At 33.3% G+C, this 22,686-nt stretch overlaps 1 protein-coding gene across 1 annotated transcript in view; it reads left to right on the top strand.

Moving 5' to 3' along the window:
* LOC150098640 (uncharacterized) overlaps nt 1-22,686 on the top strand; it is a 134,874-nt gene that overhangs the window by 51,122 nt on the left and 61,066 nt on the right. The window contains exons 4-5 of the mRNA XM_090405833.1: nt 6,528-6,610; nt 6,699-6,775. Of these exons, the coding sequence (XP_090261959.1) occupies nt 6,528-6,610; nt 6,699-6,775 (160 nt within the window). The remainder of the gene's footprint in view (nt 1-6,527; nt 6,611-6,698; nt 6,776-22,686) is intronic.

Genomic DNA, 22,686 nt, shown 5'->3' with positions numbered 1-22,686 from the left:
GGTTCCAAAAGATAAATAAACTGTGCTATTTTCTTTTTATAACTAAGAGAAATGTATGTTTATTGAAACAATAATTGATCAAAAGTATTACATATTAATATCCCCTTAATTGGGATTTAATATCCTCTTAAGTATATTTAATATCCCTTAAGTGGGATTTAATATCCCCTTAATTTAAGTAATGTTTTCATTGCCGAAATGAAGCTTATTAGCTCTTTATACTTAAGTAACTTAATGGTTGCACCTGTTTGGAAAACTCGTTCGCAGAGTATATAAGTTCTTTTCACTATACACTTTGGTATTAGGTCTAGCTACTCACTGATGAAGCCTCAAAAAAGGCTGAAACCGGTCTGGGTAGTGACCTCCCTCCATAATGTAATAACAGCATACATTTTCTAGGAAATGTGTTTTTACATTATGGAAAATACCTAAGAATAGCGATCTGAACTATCGGAGAACACGCTAAGTGTTCTCCGATACTTTATAGTTCACTATATTCGGAAAGAAACTCTCTGATTCCAATCTTTGAGTTTCTTATTCGGTTTTAAAACAATGTGGGATTTAATATCCCCTTAATTTAAGTAATGTTTTCATTGCCGAAATGAAGCTTATTAGCTCTTTATACTTAAGTTACATATTAATATTATTACATAATGTTACATAATTACATAATGTTTTCTTCATCGTCACCATTAAGCGAGGGCATTTTCTTTCTGGCAAAATATCCTCATCTTCTTTCTTCAGCAGCATCTTGAGTTCTATGCTCTACTTTTTGCAAAAAATCTGTTATTTTCAATTGTTTGCTCTTAGTTGAGAGATCTTTATAAATTTCATTGTATAGAGCTAAGCACTTGTGAAGTTCTCTCTTAAATTTTGTGCTTCTTTCAGTGGAAGGATCTTCATTTAGAAAATATAACTCCAATAATGGCTAAGTCTAGGCCTTTCTTTATACTTTTTAGGGGTAAAAAGTTTAGTTCATCGTTTTCATCTGTGTTATCATCCTCTGAATTAATTGCTTCATCCCAGATGCCATTTCCACCAAATTTGCTTCATCAGTCTCTTCTTCCACCAATAATTCTTGAATATCTTTGACATTCATATCGCCAAAACCTTCCCCTCCTGGAGACTTAGCAAGTTCTATTATTGCATCCATTCTGTTTTCTGCTGGCTCGATCAGATTTTCGCTTTGAACTGACTCTGGCCATATATTTTTCCAACAGGCATTTAACATTGTCAGTTTTATTTCTTTGGTGGATTAAGTTATTAGTTTAATACAGTCCAAAATTGTAAAAAGTTTCCATGCCTCGATACTTCGATAGATTTGTCATCGACTTTATTCAAAACCCATTGCAACGATTTCCTGATGTAATTAGCTTTAAATGTTGCTATAATTCCCTGATCTAACGGTTGAAGTAATGAACTTGTATTTGGTGATAAGAAATTATTTTGACATTTTGGTGATTTAAATCTTTCGGGTGGCTGGATGCATTATCCAATATCAGTAGATATTGGATAATGCACTTTAAAATTTAAAGTATATGTAGAACTTTAAAATCTAGATTTTTCTGCTTTAAGTAGTTTTCCACACTTGGTACAAAACAGTTTAGAAACCATTTTTTAAATAAATCAGTAATTACCCAAGCACTCTTATTTAGGTTTTTCATTGCATGAGGATTGAGCAATTTATAAACTAGCATGGGTTTTACCATGTGATTGCCTGAAGCATTACTGCACATAAGCAATGTTACTTATGTGCAGCTTTTAATGTTACTGATGCAACTTTTTCATTTTTTGAAATAAATGTTCTCTTGGGCATTTTATTCCACCCACCAATGGCTCATCTTGTCAGCATTAGAAACCTGATATGTTGTATATCCACCCTATTCAATAATTGGATAAGTTTTGGCAGCTTCATTATCAGCTGATGTGCTTTCCCCTTGTATTGTTATGTTTTGTAATGAAAAGAGTTTTCTAAAATGGCTGAACCAACCTTTGTTTGTAACAAAGTCGGGGTTAATAGCAGATTCTCTATTTTCTTTTAAGTAGTTGTAAATTTTTAAAGCTTTATGTTTAATAACATTGGTGTCCAGTGGGATCTTTTTTTTTTTTTTTTTGAGCAGTCATTAATCCAAATACTAAGAGCTTTTCTATTTTTCCAAGTATTGGTACTCTGGGATGAGCTGTCATATTTGCAGAGATAGAACAACTTGCAGCAATGGAAGCTCTAATTTTCTGTTCATTTTTCTGTATGATCTGGATTCTTGCTTCATTTAAATCCAAGGTTTTTGCAACATTATGATACTTTTTTCCCCTTTTTAATTTGATCCAAAATCTGTATTTTTAATTCTAGCTAGATGAAATGTCTTTTAAGAGGTACTTTTTTTATTTCTGGCAGACATTGTTCAGGGCTACAAATTAATTTCACAAAAAAGAAATATTTAACACTTCTTTAAAAAAGATTCAATAATACATACAAAGAATAGTACAAGGAAGAAAACAGTGAAAGTCTTAAAATATGTTTAATACTCCACGAACAAAATGAATTTAAAATTCTGTATGCAAATCTGACACAATATACATGCTCGAATGAAAAATATTGAATGAGATGCGCTTGCTCTTAAAAGCTCTCATCACATCCCGTGTTGTACAGGAATTTTCCCAATTCTCGAACTGTGTTAGAGTGAAACCGTGTTGTAGGAATGCCGTGTTATACGGGAGTTACCTGTAATTACAATATCAAGAAACGCAGAGATAAAGAATGTTACTTAGGATGACTTCCCAAAATTGGGAAAGTTTAAGGCAATAATTTTTGTTGGGGTTCAGACTGTGAATGTGATCGCAACTTTCTTTCTATAATCTTTCAAGAAGAAAATAACTTATGTAGGACTTTAGTTTTGTTTCATTAAATTTCTATGCTTAGTGGATAAGGTGTGACTAGCTAAACCTGTGTGAGAGAGAGGAGGATATTTGTCTTTTGGAGAGGATAGGAAGGAATTTAATTTATGAACTGGATGAAAAGAAACTTATAGACCAATTTGGTGAAGAAGTCTTGTAATTTTCTCTGATAGTCCTTCAACATATGGTATCGAAATTCTGAATACTTTCTCTCAAGGATGATAAGGATGAAAGCCATACTTATTAATTATTTTTGTATTATAACCATTAGAGATGAAAGTAATTCTGATAATGACAGTTCATTCTTTAAAAAAAGAGTCAGTCAAACATAGCGTTATGTGCACAGTAAACTAAGGTTTTAATCACACCGTATTTTTGACAGGATAATGATGAGAAGTAGCATTAATATGCTTACATTAGGAAGATATAATGAATATTTTTCTGAATGCAAGTGCTAATTCATTACTATATAATAATTTTCATTATGTCAACCACTTATGTTTCAATATTTAGATCTTTTCTTTACTATGTTCCTGTTGATGTTTTAGAAAGAGATCTCCTGTAATGTCTCTTTCCACCAGGTGTCACTAAACTCTGAACACTGCTTCAGAACCAATTTCTTTCAGTGGAATAATGTTTTTATTATCAACAGTTTGGATCAGCAGTGGGTAATCTCTTATCTCCTCTGTCAACCAACCTCTTAATGGAGAATTTTGAAAGTTTACTGGCTCAGACTGTCTTGAAATCAGACATTTGGTGGAGATATGTGGATCTTTTCATTATTTGAAACCATGACTTCCTTTGTCCCCCAACAGTTTCTTCATTCTCTCATTGCATTTAAACCTACAATCACTTTTACATTATAACTATAAATGAATGGCAAACTTCCATTCTTAGATTTCTCATAATAAATAAACCTGATAATGTTGTCATTTGGGAGGTATAATGTGATTTTATTTTCACACCACTCCTATCTTCATAATCACAATATTTAGTATACAGAGGTTCAGTTGCCATTCCATACAGTGACAATCTTTCTGTTAGGATCACTGCTTTGTTTCAAGGATCAAAACATCAGGGTGACTTTCAAGCAGATTCAAACTATTTGCAGCCTTTCTCAGGTCTCCTAAGGACAGCAACCCCCATGTTGCTGTCCTTAGGAGAACATAACCCCCATGCTCATGTTGCAAGCAACATGAGCATGTTGCTTGCAAGCTAAGCAACATGCTCATGTTGCTTAGCTTGCATAGGACAGGTAAGCCATGGTTTTTGAGGTGAGAAAGATGGAATGTGTTGGAAATGTAGAGCTTAGAAGAAAGGGAAGTTCTGGTCTGGTCCACCATACTTTGGCTACTAACCATACAGTAGACTGGGATGTGTTTACAGTGCTATAGAAGAAAATTTTTTCTTTAGACTTCTCAAAGAACCCATACCAGTTATCATTTCACATGGGTCTCTTAACAGAAAGCAAGGACTTGTATTGAATAGTATCTGGAAATTTCTCATTACAGCTTTTAAAAAAATTGTCAGATTTCAGTTAATCATCATCATGGTATATTTACAATTACAATTTATAAATAGGGAAACTAAATAAATAGGAATAAGAAAAGGTTAATTATTATATGTATCTTTCCAAGCTTCTCTGTTTTGAGCCAGTTCAGATATTTCTCGTGGAGAGAAGTATCTGTGCTGATAATGTGGTTAATATGCTGGAGCGAAAAAAATCCTTTTACTTTTGATTCAAGATCAGCTTCCCCTTCTCATGCTAACTTTCATGTCCAGCTCATCCTGGCATAAATGTATTAAGTCATTAGCCTCTAAAAAACATAACATTATTTTTCATCTGAAATGCTACTATATACTTCATAAATCTCAAATCCAATCAATCTTATAATTTTTTTTTCACATTTGGGATGGTATATTCAAACACCCACCCCATTAAGAATTCTTGATTATATACAGAAGAAGGCAATCTGCCTAATAAGTAATTCCTCTCTCACAGACTGCCTCCAGTCACATTTGCACAGATACTCTATTTCTTCAGTACATTTTTTTTATAGGTACTTTTATGGGTTTTGCTGTTCTGAAACTAGCCACAACCATTTCTCTGATTTCCTTTTAATCATGTAAGAACTATGAGGGGGGGGGGGATGAAAAGGAACCTAAAACAAAAATTATATTAAAGCAACTGATATAATCACAAGAAAGAACATATCTTAAAACCTTTTAACTCCCATGTTTTCATCGAATTGTAATAATTTGTTCTTTCTCTTTTAGGATACATGAGAGATATGTCAGAGGTTTGAAGAAATTCAAAGACACAGGGACATGGGCCGTCATCATGTTTTTTGCGCTGCAAGAAAAAGTCCACAACTGAGATTCACACCAAACTTTATGTGAGACTTTAGTGGACTGTGCCTCAGCATATCCAACAATTGCCAGATAGGTGGTCAAGTTTAAAACTGAGCATCCTAAGACAACAGATGCCCTCATCTGTTGTCTCAGGAAAGACCTTCCACAGCGATCACACTGAACACAAAGGTTCTCCACAGCCAAAGAAGTTCTGAACCCAAAAGTCAGCAGGAAAAGTTCTTGCCACTGTCTTTTGAGATATGGATGGTGTAATACTTACCAACTACCTCAAAAAAGGTAAAACTGTTCTAGCAGCAGTTTATTCAACAGCTCTGAAGGAATTGAAGGAGGTACTGAAGGATAAACGGCACGGGTAAACTGAGCAGAGGCATGTTGCTTTTGCAGGGCAACACACCTGCTCACATTGCTCATGAAACCCAACAGACAGTACATTTTGGGCTTTCAATGTCTGCCTTACCTGCCTTGTTCACCAGACCTGGCCCCATTTGACTATTTCCTATTCCCAAATTTAAAGAAACACTTGAAAGGAACAAAAATTTACCACATGATGAAGTCATATCTGTATCTGAGGGCTGGTTTGTGCAACAAGGGAAAGAATATTTTTCTCAGAGGATTGCAAATTATGCAGCAGCATTGTAACAAGTGTATAACACATCATGGGGAATATGTAGAATAATGCATAAGATACATTGTTCTACCTCAATTCCTTCATGTTGATTATCACAACTTTTCAGCACACCATTATAGAGCAGACACTGGTGAATATCCATGTACAGCCCAACTCCAAACATTTCATCTTCCTTCGTTCTATTTACTTCTGTTCTTTGGAACAGCTTTTTCTGTACTGTTTTCCTAATGAGTACGATCCCCAGCTTTTCAATAAACTTGTCAGTGGATTACTATATCATTAAGAGAAGGTTAGATAAAGCCACAGATTCTCAACTAATATTAGATGTAATAATTGATGATGGATATAGCTAAGATATTATTACTTTTCTTTGGGATGGAGGTGAAATAATATTTACTAAAATCATGATTTCTGAGTTTTGAGGATAAGATATCCAGTTCATCAAGAAAATAAAATAATAGAAGTTACTGAAATAATATTTGACTTATTTGTATTTACATGCTAATTTTCAGGTCAGTTTATCAATTGTACATGGGAATATTTCATTATCAGCAGTATTTAATCACAATCACTTGAGTCACTTTGTCAGTTATTTTTAAAATATAGAGTATTTCTTTTATTTCTTTCATAGATGTGGCAATGTCAATTGGGCTAGAAGGCAGCAGTGTAATATGTGTAATGCCCCAAAATATGGAGAAGTTGAAGAGCGAACAGGCATGTATAATTAGAAATATGATCTCTGAATACTAGTTTCTCATTAATCTATAAGCTACATCATTTATGAATGCTTTATGCATTTCAGGATTAGGTGGAGGCTACAATGAAAGAGAAAATATTGAATATATTGAGAGAGAAGAGTCAGATGGTGAATATGATGATGTAAGTGTAATAATTATGATAATTGCACTTTCATTATATGATTGCTTTGTTATTAGCATTTCTTAATTCATACATACCACATCATTTATTTTGGTCTGAAACCTGTCCAAAAAAAAGACAACTGTTTATGGAACTTATTATACATTACACAAGGACAAATAAAATATTTAATAGAAAACATTTTGTGATGAGTATATCATGACATCACCAGCATTGAACAGGAAGCAAGAATGGAATGAAAACAGATGCTACAGAGTGCATCCTTTATACCATTCTGTGGCCAGTAATATGATACTGTTAGTTCCCAAAACAAATTATTAATGTAGTCAATGGAGTGCAAAGCATGTTACAGAATATGTAAAAAGTGTGTGTAAAGAGAAAGCTTAAAAACAAAAATTTAATAAATTAAGTAAATTAAAATAACTTATGATAAACATTGCCTATAGAGTACATGAAAATTAATAGATTATTCACATTCACATATTCACACTTCAAATAATTGTTACATTATTAGCAAGAGTTCAAAGTTACCATTTCCAGAATTTTGCCATTTTTAGACCATGATTGCAATTAAGATTAGGTTGATTGCAAAGTGGTTGATTAGGTTGGTTGCAATTGATTCCATAGGATCATATGGCTGGTAAAATTCATAGTTTGCAAGAACCAGATTTTTCAGCTCGGAGAAAATTCAACAATCAGAACATATGAATCACATTCATTTCCTCCAAGCTGAGAAATCTGGTCTTGTAGAACATGGAGTTTCTGTTAGCCACAGGATTATTTTATAAACACAAATTCTTTACACAAGTCCTTTCAAATTTGAGAGACTCTCAAAGAATGTTATGACACTCTTCATAAGCAATGTAATCTAAATTGCTGTGATGGTATAAAAAATTCAAAATTCTGGGAAATGGTGAATTTGAATTACTAATATGTGTGTGAGTCTTTAGTTTTGAGCAGGATAAACTTGAATTTCATATTGAAAAGAAGAGTGTAAGAAAGTTTTAAAACAAATCAAAGTTGAGTAGCTTTCAAAAGTAAACTAGACTCAAATACACAAACATCATTCAAGAAGAGAAAAAAAAAAAAATAAAAGTTTGAAAACAAGAACCAAACCTGAATATTTGGTGGCAAACCTTAAAGAAAACATTGAATGATGCAGCCAGAGAGGCATGTGGTGAGGTTGTTTATAAGGATGGAAAACTCAGAACTCCATGATGGACTCAGGAAGTTAGAGGTAGTCAAAGCATGTCAAAAGTTACAGTAAGTCATAAGTCAGCTTGTGCTCTTAGAGAATACAGAGAAAAACGAAGCACTATGTAAAATTAGCTAAACAAAAGTCACGGGAAGACTTTGGTAAGAACATTGAAAATAAATATCAGGAAGGTAGTCAAATATTCTGCAGGCTATTGAAAAAGCTTAGAAATGGAGAAAAGAGTGCTATAAAAGGAATCAAGTGATAAAGGTGATATGAAAACTGAAGATAAAGATGTTTTAGATGTCTGGTGTATTACTTTGAAACATTGCTAAATGAAGCAAGTATTGTCAGCACAGTTGTAGAAAACACCCAACAGGAATAGTCAGGAATACATATCTGTAATTGAAGTAGAAAAAGTCATCAAAAACCTGAAATGTGAAAAAGCAGCTAGAGTAGATGAAATTCAACTAGAAATGCTCAAATATGGAGGCATACAATGACTGCACTACATAATTCAGAACAGGGTTGAATTCCAGATGATTGGAGTAGACCTCTCATCTATCAAAAGTGAAATAAAACTGAATGTGAGATTTACAGAGGTATTTTCCTACTGAGTGTTCCTGGTAAGATTTATGCAAGTATATTTGAGAAACTGCTAAGAAAAATTGTGGAAGAGAAGCTTGGTGAAGAACAAGCTTGATTCAAGCCAAATAAATGTTGTCAGGATCAAATTTTTACTTTAAGACAAATACTTGAGAAATCATTGAACATAACAAGGATTTGCATTTAGACTTTGTAGATCTGGAAAAGACATATGACAAGGTGCCAAGAGCTCTTCAAAATGCTACAGTTATATGGTATAAATGGGACATTATATTGAGCAATATATAATCTCTATTTAAGCTGTAAGTCAACAGTTAGAATTGAAGGAGGTACAGGAGGATGATTAAATTTGATCTTAAATCAGTTGTGTTACAAGGATGCACATTATCTCCACTGTTATTCATTATCTATATGGATCACCTTATGAATGAAAGTGGTATTAAATCTGATATCAAAATTAGCAATATTAATTTTAGCTCTTTACTTTATGCAGATGATGCATAAAGCATTTTATTAATGATGCATTATACTTCTGAATAAATCCATTAAGTCTGCAAGATTCTTTGACTAAATTAAATAACTTGTAATAAATTTTGTATGAAATTCAGCAATAAAATGACCAAAACTATGAAAATAGGCAGAAACATTGAAAACATCAGCTGTATCCTGAATGGTGAAACTATAACAGAAGTAAATCATTTCAGCTATTTAGGTGCACTTTTTAGTGAAGATGACAAATTAAATATGGAAATAGACAATAGAATTACTAAAGCTGATATGGTAGGAAGTCAGCTGAATAAATTTATATGGAATAAGAAAGAAATTAGTCAAAACACTAAATTAGCTATATACAAGACCGTGTTCATACCAATTTTAACTTGTTGATCTGGGAGCTGGGTTAGAAATAAAACACCTGATCAAAGACTGGAGACAACAGATATCAGAGTTCTGAGAAGGATTAGTGGAGTGAACAGATGGTATCAATAGCAGTGCCATATTAAAAGTGAGGATATTAGGAAGTAATTGCCATAGCATTCAGGAATTATTGCAATCTCAATAATATTCAGTTAAGCATTTCTTTATGGAATGAAAAATGTATTTTAGTAAATTTTGTACTTTGTTGCTAATGATGAAGACAATTTTAGAATTTGAATATTTTGAGATGTATTTTATGGCGTAAAGTGAAATCCAAACATACCCCTGAATCAAGGTCACCATTATCAGTTTCCAAAGAACTTGGTGTGTTGTTAGCAGAGCTAATTTCAGATGTTATGGTTACTTAAACAGAATGAGAGAGGAAAGATTAGCAAAACAAGTGTTCTTTTCCAGATTGGCAGAGAAAAACCAAGATGGTGTATATGGATTGGCACAGTAAAGAGTATATTAGAAGACAGAAATATAAGATCTGATAATGTTGGAGTCTTGACAGATAATAGATTAATTTGGAGGAAGATTGTGATTGGGAGTTAGTAATGGTGTAACTTTTTCATGTAGTACTATCTTTGACCTGTTCATCCCCTCCAGATATATATCAGGACTTTGATGATGTGTGTGTTATATTTTTTTATGATATCAAAATCAACATGCACACATAAGTTGATTTATTTATTCATTATTTTTACATGCTTTTTATATTCATTTTATGCAGTTTTTTAATACAAATATTGTAATTTATTTTTTATTTTAGTAAATTTTTCTTTTTGAACTTTCTCTTTATCTCTCCTGTTATGGTCACTTGAGGTAAAGAAGAATGGGGAAGAAAAAGTTAACAAAATAAGTTTATTGCCAGGATGGCAGGAAAAAACCCAGAGGAAGACTAAAATCTAGGTTGATTTATACCAGTAAGAGCCGTAAAAGAGCAAAATATAAAAATCTGACAATATTGGAGTCCTTACATATAAAAGATCAATTTTGGAAGAAAATTATTGATAATGATATAAACTTTTCATGTAGTACTATCATAATGCACACCCTTTTAATTATATATATATATATATATATATCAGGAATTTGACGAGGATGAACTTTCTCTTTACGTACACTTTTTATGTAATGAGCCTTTTTATGCTCATTGCTTGTGTTTATAATTTGTCATGCTGTTCCTAATAGTATCATGTTGCTGGCCAGACCGCAGTAGAAAGAATTTATTTTATAATGTCTGTTTTCATTTCGTTCTCACTTCTTGTGACTCTCCATTCTTTTTGTATGTTTACTCTAATGTGATGAGATATTCATCATGAAAGATAAGTATTTTATATTAAATGCTTTATTTGATCTTATGTAACTAACATACATAATAAATTCACATATATGAATTATATTAGTGTTAATAATTAAATTAGCTGTTTATATAAATTATGAGAATGTGCTGTAAAGTAATTCTGAAATAAATTCACACAACACTATGAACCAGACTACTCATTCAACAACTTTCTTAAACTTTAGTGTGAGGTTTCAAGTTCTGCTACTAGGTTATTTTCTTTTAGTGTTGCACGGTGATCAGCATTCATTTTAGAAATTATGGACTTTACAACCATGTTATAAATAACTATTTTAATTTCCCCGTTTCGACCTTCATATTAAGGTTATCATCTGGAGTATATACAAATATACAAGGACAAGCTGAGTTACATTTCACACAGTAAGCTAAAGAAACAATGATTTGATCACCGGTTATTCTACTGGCATGACCTCTAGTGAAAAAAAAAAAAAATGCAGATAAAATTACAAATTAATTATTTAGAAACTACATCAAAGCTAAATTCTATTTAAGATAACAGAGAAACATTCTTTCTTATAGATAGTTTTCTTACAGTAACAATGATGTCCTATTTTTAACATTACAATTGTTATATTAGATTTAGGATTCTGGATTATCTACAGTTCCTGTTTATAATCCAGTACTCTTAGGGAGAAAGGTTCCGTGGGTAGAATATGTGCCTTTCATGTGCTTGGGATTTTTAGACCATCATTATTGTTCAGATTGGGGTGCGAATCACAGGCTTCCTTAAATTTGCATTCATACCATGTTTTGGTGTGATGTAAACAACTGGTGCTTTTCCAGTCAATTCTATGTAAAGTGTTCAGGGCATGATCAGAAAGGCCAGCTTCACCTATTATATTTAATGTGTCGTTTATGTTCCTGTTCCTTTTGTCTGATAGGAATTGTGCTTTCTGTTTCCCCTATATATGGTAGATTATGGGTGCAATAAATATGGTATACTCCAGGGTTGGCCAATGGAGGGAGTGGGTCTTTGAATGAGTTGAGTAAGCTTTTTAATTTTGCAGGAGGCTTCCTTCAGGGTTGGCCAGCGGAGGGAGTGGGTCTTTGGATGAGTTGAGTAAGCTTTTTAATTTTGCAGGAGGCTTCCTTCACTGTTTGCCAGAAACCGAGGTGAGAAATTTCAGAGTTTTATGGTGTGGGGAATTGGAACCATAGTGGGGATGGATTATGTGTTAAGCACAAATCTTAAATACTGTATGCTTTACAAATAAAAAAAAAGTTTTTTAATAGTTTATCATTATTTAAATTTTTTTAATTAGTGGCCATAGTTACTGAAATCATTAGACAGAATTAACTATAGCTCGAATCCATAAATTTAAGATATTAGGAGGCTTGAAAGGAAATGTGTATAAAAAATATGTTTAGGTTGTAACCTATAAATTTTATTTAAATATATATCTGTGAAACTGAATATGATTTTCAGTTTTTAGATTTTTTTTTTTTTTTTTATGTTACAATTTTTGCACCCATGTTACTGCACGAATATTCACCATTTTTAAAGAAAGTAATAAACATTTGTTACGAACCAAAATATATTTGACATAATTAGAAAATCTGATGTCGTGCACATGTGACCTTCATGCTAAAACATGACAGAATAAACCCTACCTATCAAGTGCAATTACATCTTTTCAACTGTCTCTATTAGTTTCATACTGATCACAGCAAAGTTGGTGTAGCAATGATGTGTCAAAGTGGTAAGAGTAACATTAAGATTATCATCACTCTGCTTTCACTTGCAGTATTCTGAGATATGTATATGCACATGTACATTTTTTTTATTTGTACATTATTTTTGCCTATCATGAGCATTAAAAAAAGATACGATGATTCATATATTCAATATGGATTCACATCTATCTTCATCAATGAAGGAGAAAGGCCTTAGTGTGTTATTTGTAGCAATGCTTTGTCAAATGATTCTATGAAACCAAAGTTGAAGCACCATTGTTATTTGTAGCAATGTGTCTGTGATTCTATGAAACCAAGTGAGTTCATTTGAAGTTACATTTGCAAAATGTTCATCCTCAACACAAGGACAAAAGCTGTTTTGAGTGTCATAGGAATGTTACCAAAAAAGATAAGGCTGGATTCAACTGGGGTATTCCAAGAAATGAACCACAAGATTACTGAAACTTCTTATGTCATAGCACTGTAGATAGCCATTAAAAAAACCACATACAATTGAGGAAACTTTGATCAAACCTTGTGCTCTCAAAATGGTGGAAATTATGTTTGGAAATGGATTGAAGAAAAAAAATTGGCAAGATGGCCAATGATATCAAGGATTGAGTTGTGCAGGAAGTAAGTCTGTTGCGTTTGGCTTATTTGCAATTCAACTTGATGAATTAACATGTGGCATCATGTTCCCAGTTGCTGGTGTTCACAGAATATGTTCATTCAAGGTTTATTTAAAGAGGAGTTTCTGTTTTGTTCTCCATCTGTACAGTAACCATGGACAATGTCCATAGTTACTGTACAGATGGAGCACCAGCTATCTAGGGAACAAATTCTGGATTTCAAGCTTGTGTAAAAAGCGAGCTCCAAAAGTGAAAGGCATTCATTGTATGATCCATTGCCAGGCACTGGCCTCAAAAATACCTCTGCTAGAAAAAGTTTTGGATCAAACAATTTAAATTGTGAATTTTATCAAAGGAGGAGCTCTTAACTCATGACTTTTCAAGCAGTTATGTATTGACATGGATGCATGCCATCATTTTTTTTTTTTTTTTTCTTCTTTTCCATACAAATGTTTGATGGCTTTCAAGAAGAAATGTGAGTATTTGAGCTTAGAGATGGTCCTTGATGTGTAATTTCTACCCAAAAATGGCAGAAAGAGCTATTCATACATTGCTTTCATTTGTGTCAGGCTTTTCAACTTCATTTAAAATTAAAATGAAACAAAATAGGTTGGAGGTTGAAAATTACATGTGTTGTGCCCTTTCAAGCACTCCTCCTCGTATCCAAGAATTGGTGAAGGAAAAACAATCTCAGGTTTCTCATTGACTGTAATCTTCATCTGAATAAAATGAATTATAATATCCTAGCATTCTTTTGAACTTCTTGTTTATTGAAGTATGCTTTAGCTAATTAGGCCATTAATTAGTTATGAATATAAGAAAACCACTTTTATTCAAGTTTTAAAATCCATCAACATTTTCTGTTGCTACTAAATTTGTAAAACTCCACTATAAAAATAATCCCAGTGAATGTATGTGTAATAATATAGAAAATTAATAAAATATTTTTAATATTGTGTCCATATTATCTGCATGCACCTTTTAGTCAGACAATCTTGGGAGGAGGGAGGGAGGGAATGATATTCAGACATATGGTAAAAGGGGTGCATGGAGCAAAAAAAGGTTGGGAACCACTATCATAAGGTGTCTGAAGTCTCAATCTTTTAATGGGTTTAATGAACTAATGAGTTCATAAAGTTAAGATATTTATGTGATATCCTGGGTTATGAATCCATGTGCAAGGTGTTAATTTGTAGTTTAGTTTCATTAGTTTATTTTTATTTTAGAGTTAAGGGTTAAACTGCTTGGAGTGGAGAAAATAATTTATTAAGGATGCTTGAAAAGACCCAAAAGAAAGTAAAAATAATACATTCCACATGCACCTACAGCATGTAATTATTTAGGAGCTTTAGCTATTTGGCAAAGGTAGTTAATTTTTGTGGAAAGGCTGCATCACTAGAACTAATAGTCTTTGTATTCTGTTAGCATTTTGAGGATTCCATACTATTGGGCTTGGATAGTAATGATGTAATTGTTTATGTAGATAACTTCTAGTGGGTGTGGGTGCATGTGATTGCACACATGTGCTGGCTCTTTCTAAATAGAAAAAGGTAGCAAATCATCTAAAAAATTAGTAATTAGTGTTCCAAGAAAGGACATGCGGTTATTTGATTTTTTTCTAACTTGTAATTTAGGATGTTGGCTGTTTAGATGAGTTATGAAGAAATCCAAAGTGTCTTATCCATCTTCAGATACATCTATATAGTAGCGCTAAAGTGAAGGTTTGAAAGTAGATGTGTGCTAAGTGCTTTGTTAAATTTCCATGTAATAATTGATTAATTGTTGCATGGAAAATTTGAATTTTTCTTTAGCAAGTAAAGTAATGCACATACATAGTAAATTTGATTAATTCAAAAAATATTAGGTGGGGATGTTTCACTTTATTAAATCAAGTATCTGTTAGTGATATATCTAATATCAAATGAGGATGTGATATCAAAACTAGCCATTATGTTTGAATTTTTAAGGGTGCAATTTTTTTAGTAGAGATTTGAAACTAACAGAATTTTTTATTTTTATAAAAGTAGGAATTATCTATGAGGAAAGCAAGTGACTTGGCCAACTGAGAGACATTGTGGGTGGGGGGACTTGATCTATAAAATCTGCTTACCCATTTATCGAAAACCGACATACCTACGTAAACAATTGCATCATCATCCAGCCCTGCAGTGTAGAATCCTCGAAACATAACTCATAGAGCCAGGACCATTTGTTCTAGTGATCAGTTCCTTACACCACAGAACTCAACTACCTTTGCCACACTTTTTTCTTCAATGGAAACTGTAAAGGCACTGCTTTTTCTTTTCCCATATATCTGCCTATAATCTTTGAAGAGAGAGCTAAAATACTAACATCTGCCTTGGAGAACATAAGAAATGCATTTGTTACTATCATTATGGTAAGCGAGGACTGGCAGACCATACTTCAGACACCCTTTCACACAGGATTAGATGAGAGAGGGAGTGGGGTTTCCATTCTATATAAAAAGTGATGTATCAAAGAGACTATATTTTGAGTTGGCATTGGCTATAAAGCACTCTTCTAACCTTAATGAGTATTAGCTGCACTAACCTGCCAGAAGGAACAGTCATATTAAGATCAGCTTGAACCCGACAACTGTAAAAACTTCTTAAAAATACAACATTAGAGGTTGCCATTAAAACTTCTGTTCTATTTGTCTCTTATAGTTTGAATTGTTTTGCATACTCTGTTAAATGTCTGTTGTAAGTAGTTGTACTCTGAATATGCTGGTTTGAAATCCAAAAAAAAATAATAATAATAAATTAGATAATAAATATCTTTGTATAGTTTAGTGTTCTTTGTGTAGTAATATTGTGAAAAAGATGAATTACCAAGAGATGTTCTACAGCGTCATGCTGGAAGAAAGTGAAACCATGGAAGCCAAAGAAGATGGATCACTTTTTAATGGTACTTGTAACATGAATAACTAGACACACACACATGTGTGTGTAGTGATAATAATTATCTTAAAACACATAAGATATTTTGGTCTGAAAATATTTGGTTAGGCCATGGTTTGTTATTTTTGGAACAAATTATTTGATGTATTATGTGATAATCATCACCAAACATTTTAATTTTGCACAGTTGTGTGTATCTGATGGAAGGATCAGTTTTGAAGCCAGAACAGATATATTGCCTTTATATTGAAAGGGGGAGGGGGGGGGGAGTTGACAAAGTTAGTCACAAAATTTCCATATAAATAAAGAAAACATTAAATTTCTAATATATACCTTTTTTTTGGAGGGGGGGGGGGCAGAAAACTAAATCAAAACTGCTCAAAACTAAATGTTGATCACTTCTTATTTCAGTAGTGTGAAGATATCAGTATCAATGACATAGTTAATGAGACTTATTTTTAGCATCTTCTCTTCATGTGAATTTGTGCATATCTTGATATTGAAACATAGTAGTAGTAACGACTAGTCCATGTAGAAATTCAGCAGATACTTGCCTTTATCATTAGCATTACACTTTTTCTTCAAATTTCCCCATCCATTTCTATTGGCTGTATTTGTTTCTTACCATGCTGTTAAGGTCTAAATAAGGATCAGCTTTTATCCATGTGCTTTCTCTGACTCAAAAAATCCCTTCATGTCTTCTTTAGTAGAACCTCTTGTCAAACTAGACATAAGTCTCATTGTCTAATTTTCCATTACCTGATGCTTGCCCACATCACAACTCGGTATTTGTGCAATACAAAAAATTATCTTCATTTTGATGTTGAAAACCATAGCTACTCCTTCCTTCCTTTTTCTGATTACTATAGCCTGAATATAAATGTGAGCAAATGTTTCAGTTAAAAAAAAAAAAAAAAGAGAGAGGTTTTATCATGTAACCAAAAACTTAAATCCTATTTATGAAATTTACACTCAGTATATAATATAGTAAAAAAAACAAAAGTAAATCACAATTATGAGATTTTTACAACTCTCTTATGCTTTATTAATACTGTGAAATAGGAAATATTTCAATATATACAAAGTAATGCATTTTTTTGTGTGTGTGTCTATACACACATGCATGCAAAGGGAGGGGATCTGAAAAGTTCTGATAAACACCTAGAACAGAAATTAATTAATTTTGTCTTCTTATATATATATATATATATATATATATATATATATATATATATATATATATATATATATATATATATATATATATATCCTAAAAAGAACAAATGTTCTTTTTTTTTTTGTTCTTTATATCAGTGCTTTAATATCATTTTTTTTCTAGGTGTTTATCAGAACTTTCCAGACCTCTTCCTTGTGAGTGTGTGTATGTATATATATGTAAAATTATTTAAGAGTAGAAATTTATTAAGGATTTATTCAAATTGTGCAAAACAGTTTAGTAATTCATAAATGTTTGAAAGCATAATTGAATAAAATAAAACTCATTAGATAAATATGGAGCAGTGTTTGTGGAGAAATCAATAACTTTTTTTTTTTTTTAATTTAAACATCATTAAATTGTCCAAAGTATTTTATTTGGGACAAAATAAGAGTATCATTCATATCACCCGAATGTCATACTGTAATATCCATAAGACCTGTTTGAGTCTTTTCATATAAGAATATTCATTATATACTTGATATGATAGAAACTGCTTTGTCAAGTATCACTATTTTTTTGTTCTCTGTTTAGCTTTTATATGGTGACCACATGAAGTATTTACAATTCATCTGGATAATGCTACATAATTGCTATGGTTCAAATTATATTGCTTAAGCAAAATATATGGTAAATGTTAATCATTAACAATAAAAGCACTAGTCAGAGAGAAAAAAAATTGAATGTCTTTTGTTAACGTACATATTCTATTACTGGATAAAGTTACTCTTGTTCGTTACTTCCAGTTCATCTCTAATTATAATTGTTTAGCGTATTGAGGGCCATAGCTTCAATTCAATTCATTTCATCCTCTGTCTTCCTTGATTTATTATTTTTCTTTTGGCAGATGATTCTTTGAGAACGTGGCTGACAAACCATGGACTACATAGCGGTCCATGGTTTACCTGAAATCTAAAATGTTGTGTACAAAATATTTTCCTACCATGCTAGAATATTCTTTTTTCATTGGAAAATTATTCATATGCAAAAAAGGTGACAAGTCAGCCAATAAAGTATCTTCAAATGCTCTCAATTCAGTTTTTGTCAAAATCCATGGATGTCATTAGCAGTCGACTCCACCACCACCTGAAGATCTATCATTTAATTAGTGATTATGGATGTTGCCACTCTTCGATTCACAGCTGATCTTCTAGACTTACTGACCTTGAACTCAAGCCATAGAAAGCTATAAAGAAACTTGTTGCTCTTGATATTTCTAAGGCATCTTACTGGATCTGGCAGAGTGGCCCAGTCAGCAAACTACCATCCTATGGTTTGCCTTCTACCCTTTGACACTTAGTTATCTGGTTTCTCTAGTCACTCACTATGTTCATAGTAGATGGTTTCTCCTCAGTTTTCCCCCAAGAATGCAAAAGTATATCTAGGGTTCTGTCCTTTCACTTACTCTCTTTCATTACATACATGGTGGCCCAATATGTACCTACCAAGTTTAAATCCAATTTTCTCTGTAATTAGCTGGTATAATTAGAAAAAAAACTTTCCTGACACATTATAGCCATCAGGCCATTTGTGTTTGATGGCTATAAGGTGTTGGTAAAGTTTTTTTGTAATTATACCAGCTAATTGCAGAAAAAATTGGATTTAAACTTGGTAGGTACATTTTTGGGCCACCCTGTAAATGACCTGCTCTCACTGACATCAAATCCTATCCATAGCTTTGCTTCATTCCTGATTTTTATTTGATAAGCTTTGTAATCTCATTTATTAAAAGCCTCAAGATGTACTATAACAAATGGCTAAACTTGGATTTTTTGCTATACTTCAGTGGGACAAGTATAATCCTGTATGTTTCAAGGCTACCAAAACTCCGTCCTGTCTAATTTCTCATAAATTTTATTTGATAAGCTTCATAATCTCATTTATTAAAAGCCTCAAGATGTACTATAACAAATGCCTAAACTTGGATTTTTTGCTATACTTCAATGGGACAAGTATAATCTTGTATGTTTCAAGGCTACCAAAACTCAGTACTATCTAATTTCTCATAAAAAAGGTCTTTCATTACTTCTTACTTTTGATGATAAATAGTTGATGACAAACTGGATCAGATATCCCTTCTTGGGATGACTATGTTATTACCAGCATAGTATTGCTGTACATCCTTTAATAAATAGTACATATCAGAAATTTGATTAGTCCCATCATGAGGAGGTGTTGGATTGATTGATTGATTAGGTGCCATCAGACAAAGCATAAGTGCCAAATATACAGAAAAGTTCTGTGGAACAATACTGCTGAGTTTGCCCTGAAAATCTCTCTCTCACACAGAGAGAGCTTTGCATTAGGAACACCTGCCTAATAATGTGTTGGTCTGCCACTCTGTGCATCATGGCTTGCAGATGCCTAGGAACAGATTCCACAAGGTGTCGAACAGCCTCCACGTAACTCAATCCGTGTTCGCTGCAGCAACTTCATCAATTTCCTCATTCTGTGGAGGAGGATCAGCAGTTCTCACACCCTGTTCTAGCATATTCCACACATGTTCAATTGGGTTACAGTCAGGGGAGTTTGGGGGCCAAGGCAATGTGGTGAATTCATTGTCATGTTCTTCCATCCACTCCAATTTGATGACAAGGTACATTGTCCTATTGAAAGATGATACTATTGTTGTGATAAACCTTCTGCAGATATGGATGGAGATGGTTGGCTAATGGGTCCCTGTAGCATTCGCCATTCAGTGTTTGTGGGGTGATAAATATCAGACCTTGGCGCGTGCCAAGAAAAAGCTTCCCAGACCATAACACCACATCCACCAGCCTGCTGAATCCCAACTGTGCAGCATGAAGCCCCAGGAGATGGGGCTTCATGCTGTTCATGCCAAAAATATATGAACCCAGCCATCAGAATGGTGCAGCAGGAAATGGAACTCATCACTCCAGATGACCTTCCATCTGTCAAGAGTCCATTGCCAACATTCCTTGTCCCAAATTCAGCCTTTGTTTGCAATGTCTGGCCCTCATCATGGGTATTCTTGTTTGTCTTTGGCTGTGGAATCCCAGGCAAAGTAAGATATGGGACATGTGGAAATGGGTCGAACTGCCCCACTTGTACTGGTGGGTGAGCTGTGTAACTGTTGCATGTCATTGCTGAGATATCACTCGTGACACCCGGCACTCACCTCTAGGATCAGCCACATGTGGCTAACCAATGTTTAATCCAGTCCTGGTACACCCTTGATACAGTAATACAGGAGCAACTAGCAAGTGCGGCTGTTTTCGAAATACTGGCACCTGCCTTCTGGGTCCTATCTGTCAGTTGGCTTATATATGAGTTGGCTCAGTGTGTGTGTAATGTGTGTGTGTGTGTGTGTGTGTGTGTGTGTGTGTGTTCATACTTTTATATACTGACTGAGATCCGAGAATTAGAACAAACATTTAAATTTATTAAATACGCAACATGTTTCATCAGAGTGGCTGACTTCTTTAGGAGCAAGAGAACATAGAAAGCCAATAAAAAACATTATAAAGAAGCATTGAGTCACTATAAAATTATAAATTTGACTATAAACCACAGTTAACTTTGAATTGGAGCTACAGTCTGTGTTAAAGTTCTATTGTTAGACACCTGTGCACGTGTGGCTTCACGAGTGCACCAATATCTGACAGCAGAGCTGAATGAGCCCAGTAAATTGTAGCTGAGGTTACTGTTTATATGGAGAGGGTCCATGACAATTTCTTTAGACTCGACTATGCGGCGTTCTACCTCGTCGTGGCATATGTGAAGGTTTGAAGTTGTCCAGTTTATCTCATGTTGGTGGCCTTCATTCTTTGTGTTTACTGAAAACAGGACATGGCTTGAGAGGGCACTAGCTCTGGTTCTTTTGTAAGCAATGTCTCTTCGGTGTTCTTCGAGACGTAAGAGGAAGGATTTTTCCGTTTGGCCATAGTATGGTTTTCCGCAGTCACGTGATTTTGTACAGCGTGGGAATTGTAGATGGTTGTGAGCTTGTTTGTATTTGCTTAAACTTGATCTTAGTTTGGGAAGAGTAGAGAAGCATGCTTCCATGTTAAACTTTCCATGACAGCAGCTTTTAATGACTCAAAACATACATCAGTAACAAAGCACAAGCAGCCAGGTTACGAACTCCTCTGTCAAGCCTTTGGCTGTTGTACAAGGGAAGATCTTTCTTTTAAAAATACTATAACAAGTTAGTGTCAAAGAGACTATTGATTTAAGACAAAGGACTACATACAACAGTATGGTTAAAAACAAAGCAACCATTACAAAATTTGCAAAGGAAATATTGTACAAAAATATAAAGTAGCAACAGCATTTGCCTCTAAGTGCTTAACAGTAAAATCATATATATATATATATATATATATATATATATATATATATATATGGAGAGCTATACGGGGCTTGTCCAAGCCCTTTGTTAAATTTTTCTCAAATTTGCGAGCCCGTTGTTTTTTTTTGTTTGTTTGTTTACTTTTTTTATTTTTTCAAAAAAACAACATAATTTTTGGAAATATATTAAGCGACGTAACCTAACAAAGTGATTTTATTAAATAAAATATTATAGTTACTGTTACTACCATTTTACAAATAAGAATTCACTTTTGGTAATCGCATAAAAATAAATAGGACTATAAAATAATGCTGCTTGATTGGTACCGTTGATTATCACTTGAAGTATAAAAACAAAGAGAAATATAATGTACTTCAATATTATTGTGTTTCGATAATATTTATTTATTATTTATAGATTGTTTGTCATAAAAACTTCTATCACAAACAAAAGAAATTTATTTTGATAGTAAAAAATGTTTCTTATGTAAGATAAATTAACACAGATGATTGTGTGCAAATATTTCATGTTTAGTTCATGAAATCCTTGCATGTACAACTGCAAGGACTAGAAGTCGATAGTGCATGGGAGGTAGTTAAGAAGTGTTTGCATGAAGCAATGGCTGACTGTATACCTAGAGTCCGAATAATAAATCAACTAGGGGTTAAATGGATGAATAACACCATTAAGCTTGAGCTGCAAAAAAAGAAACAACTATGGAGGGAATTTAAGGAGAAAGGTGACCGGCAGGCACACGAACAGTATAAAGCGCAGGCCAGAAGGGTAACGAGTGTGGTAAGAAAAGCAAAAAAGGATTACAAAAGAACATTGGCCATGCAGGCTAAAGAGAATCCTAAACAGTTTTTTCGATATGTAGCAAGTAAAAGGGAAAATGTACATGGCAGAATGATTTTAAAGAATGCCGATGGTAGGGAGGTAACTGAATCAGTTGATATAGTTGAGTTACTGAGTGAGCACTTTGCAAGAATATATCATCCAGGTGGTGACATTGCAGAAACGAATGTACCAGTAGATTATACGGGAATTGTGGTGAATGAAGTGGAGGTGAGTAGTCTA

The sequence above is a fragment of the Typopeltis vanoorti genome, chromosome 15, assembly GCF_054136105.1.
Source record: "Typopeltis vanoorti isolate ZY-2024b chromosome 15, IOZ_Tvanoo_1.0, whole genome shotgun sequence".
NCBI lineage: Eukaryota > Metazoa > Arthropoda > Arachnida > Uropygi > Thelyphonidae > Typopeltis > Typopeltis vanoorti.
This window is presented reverse-complemented; position numbering and strand designations above follow the sequence as displayed.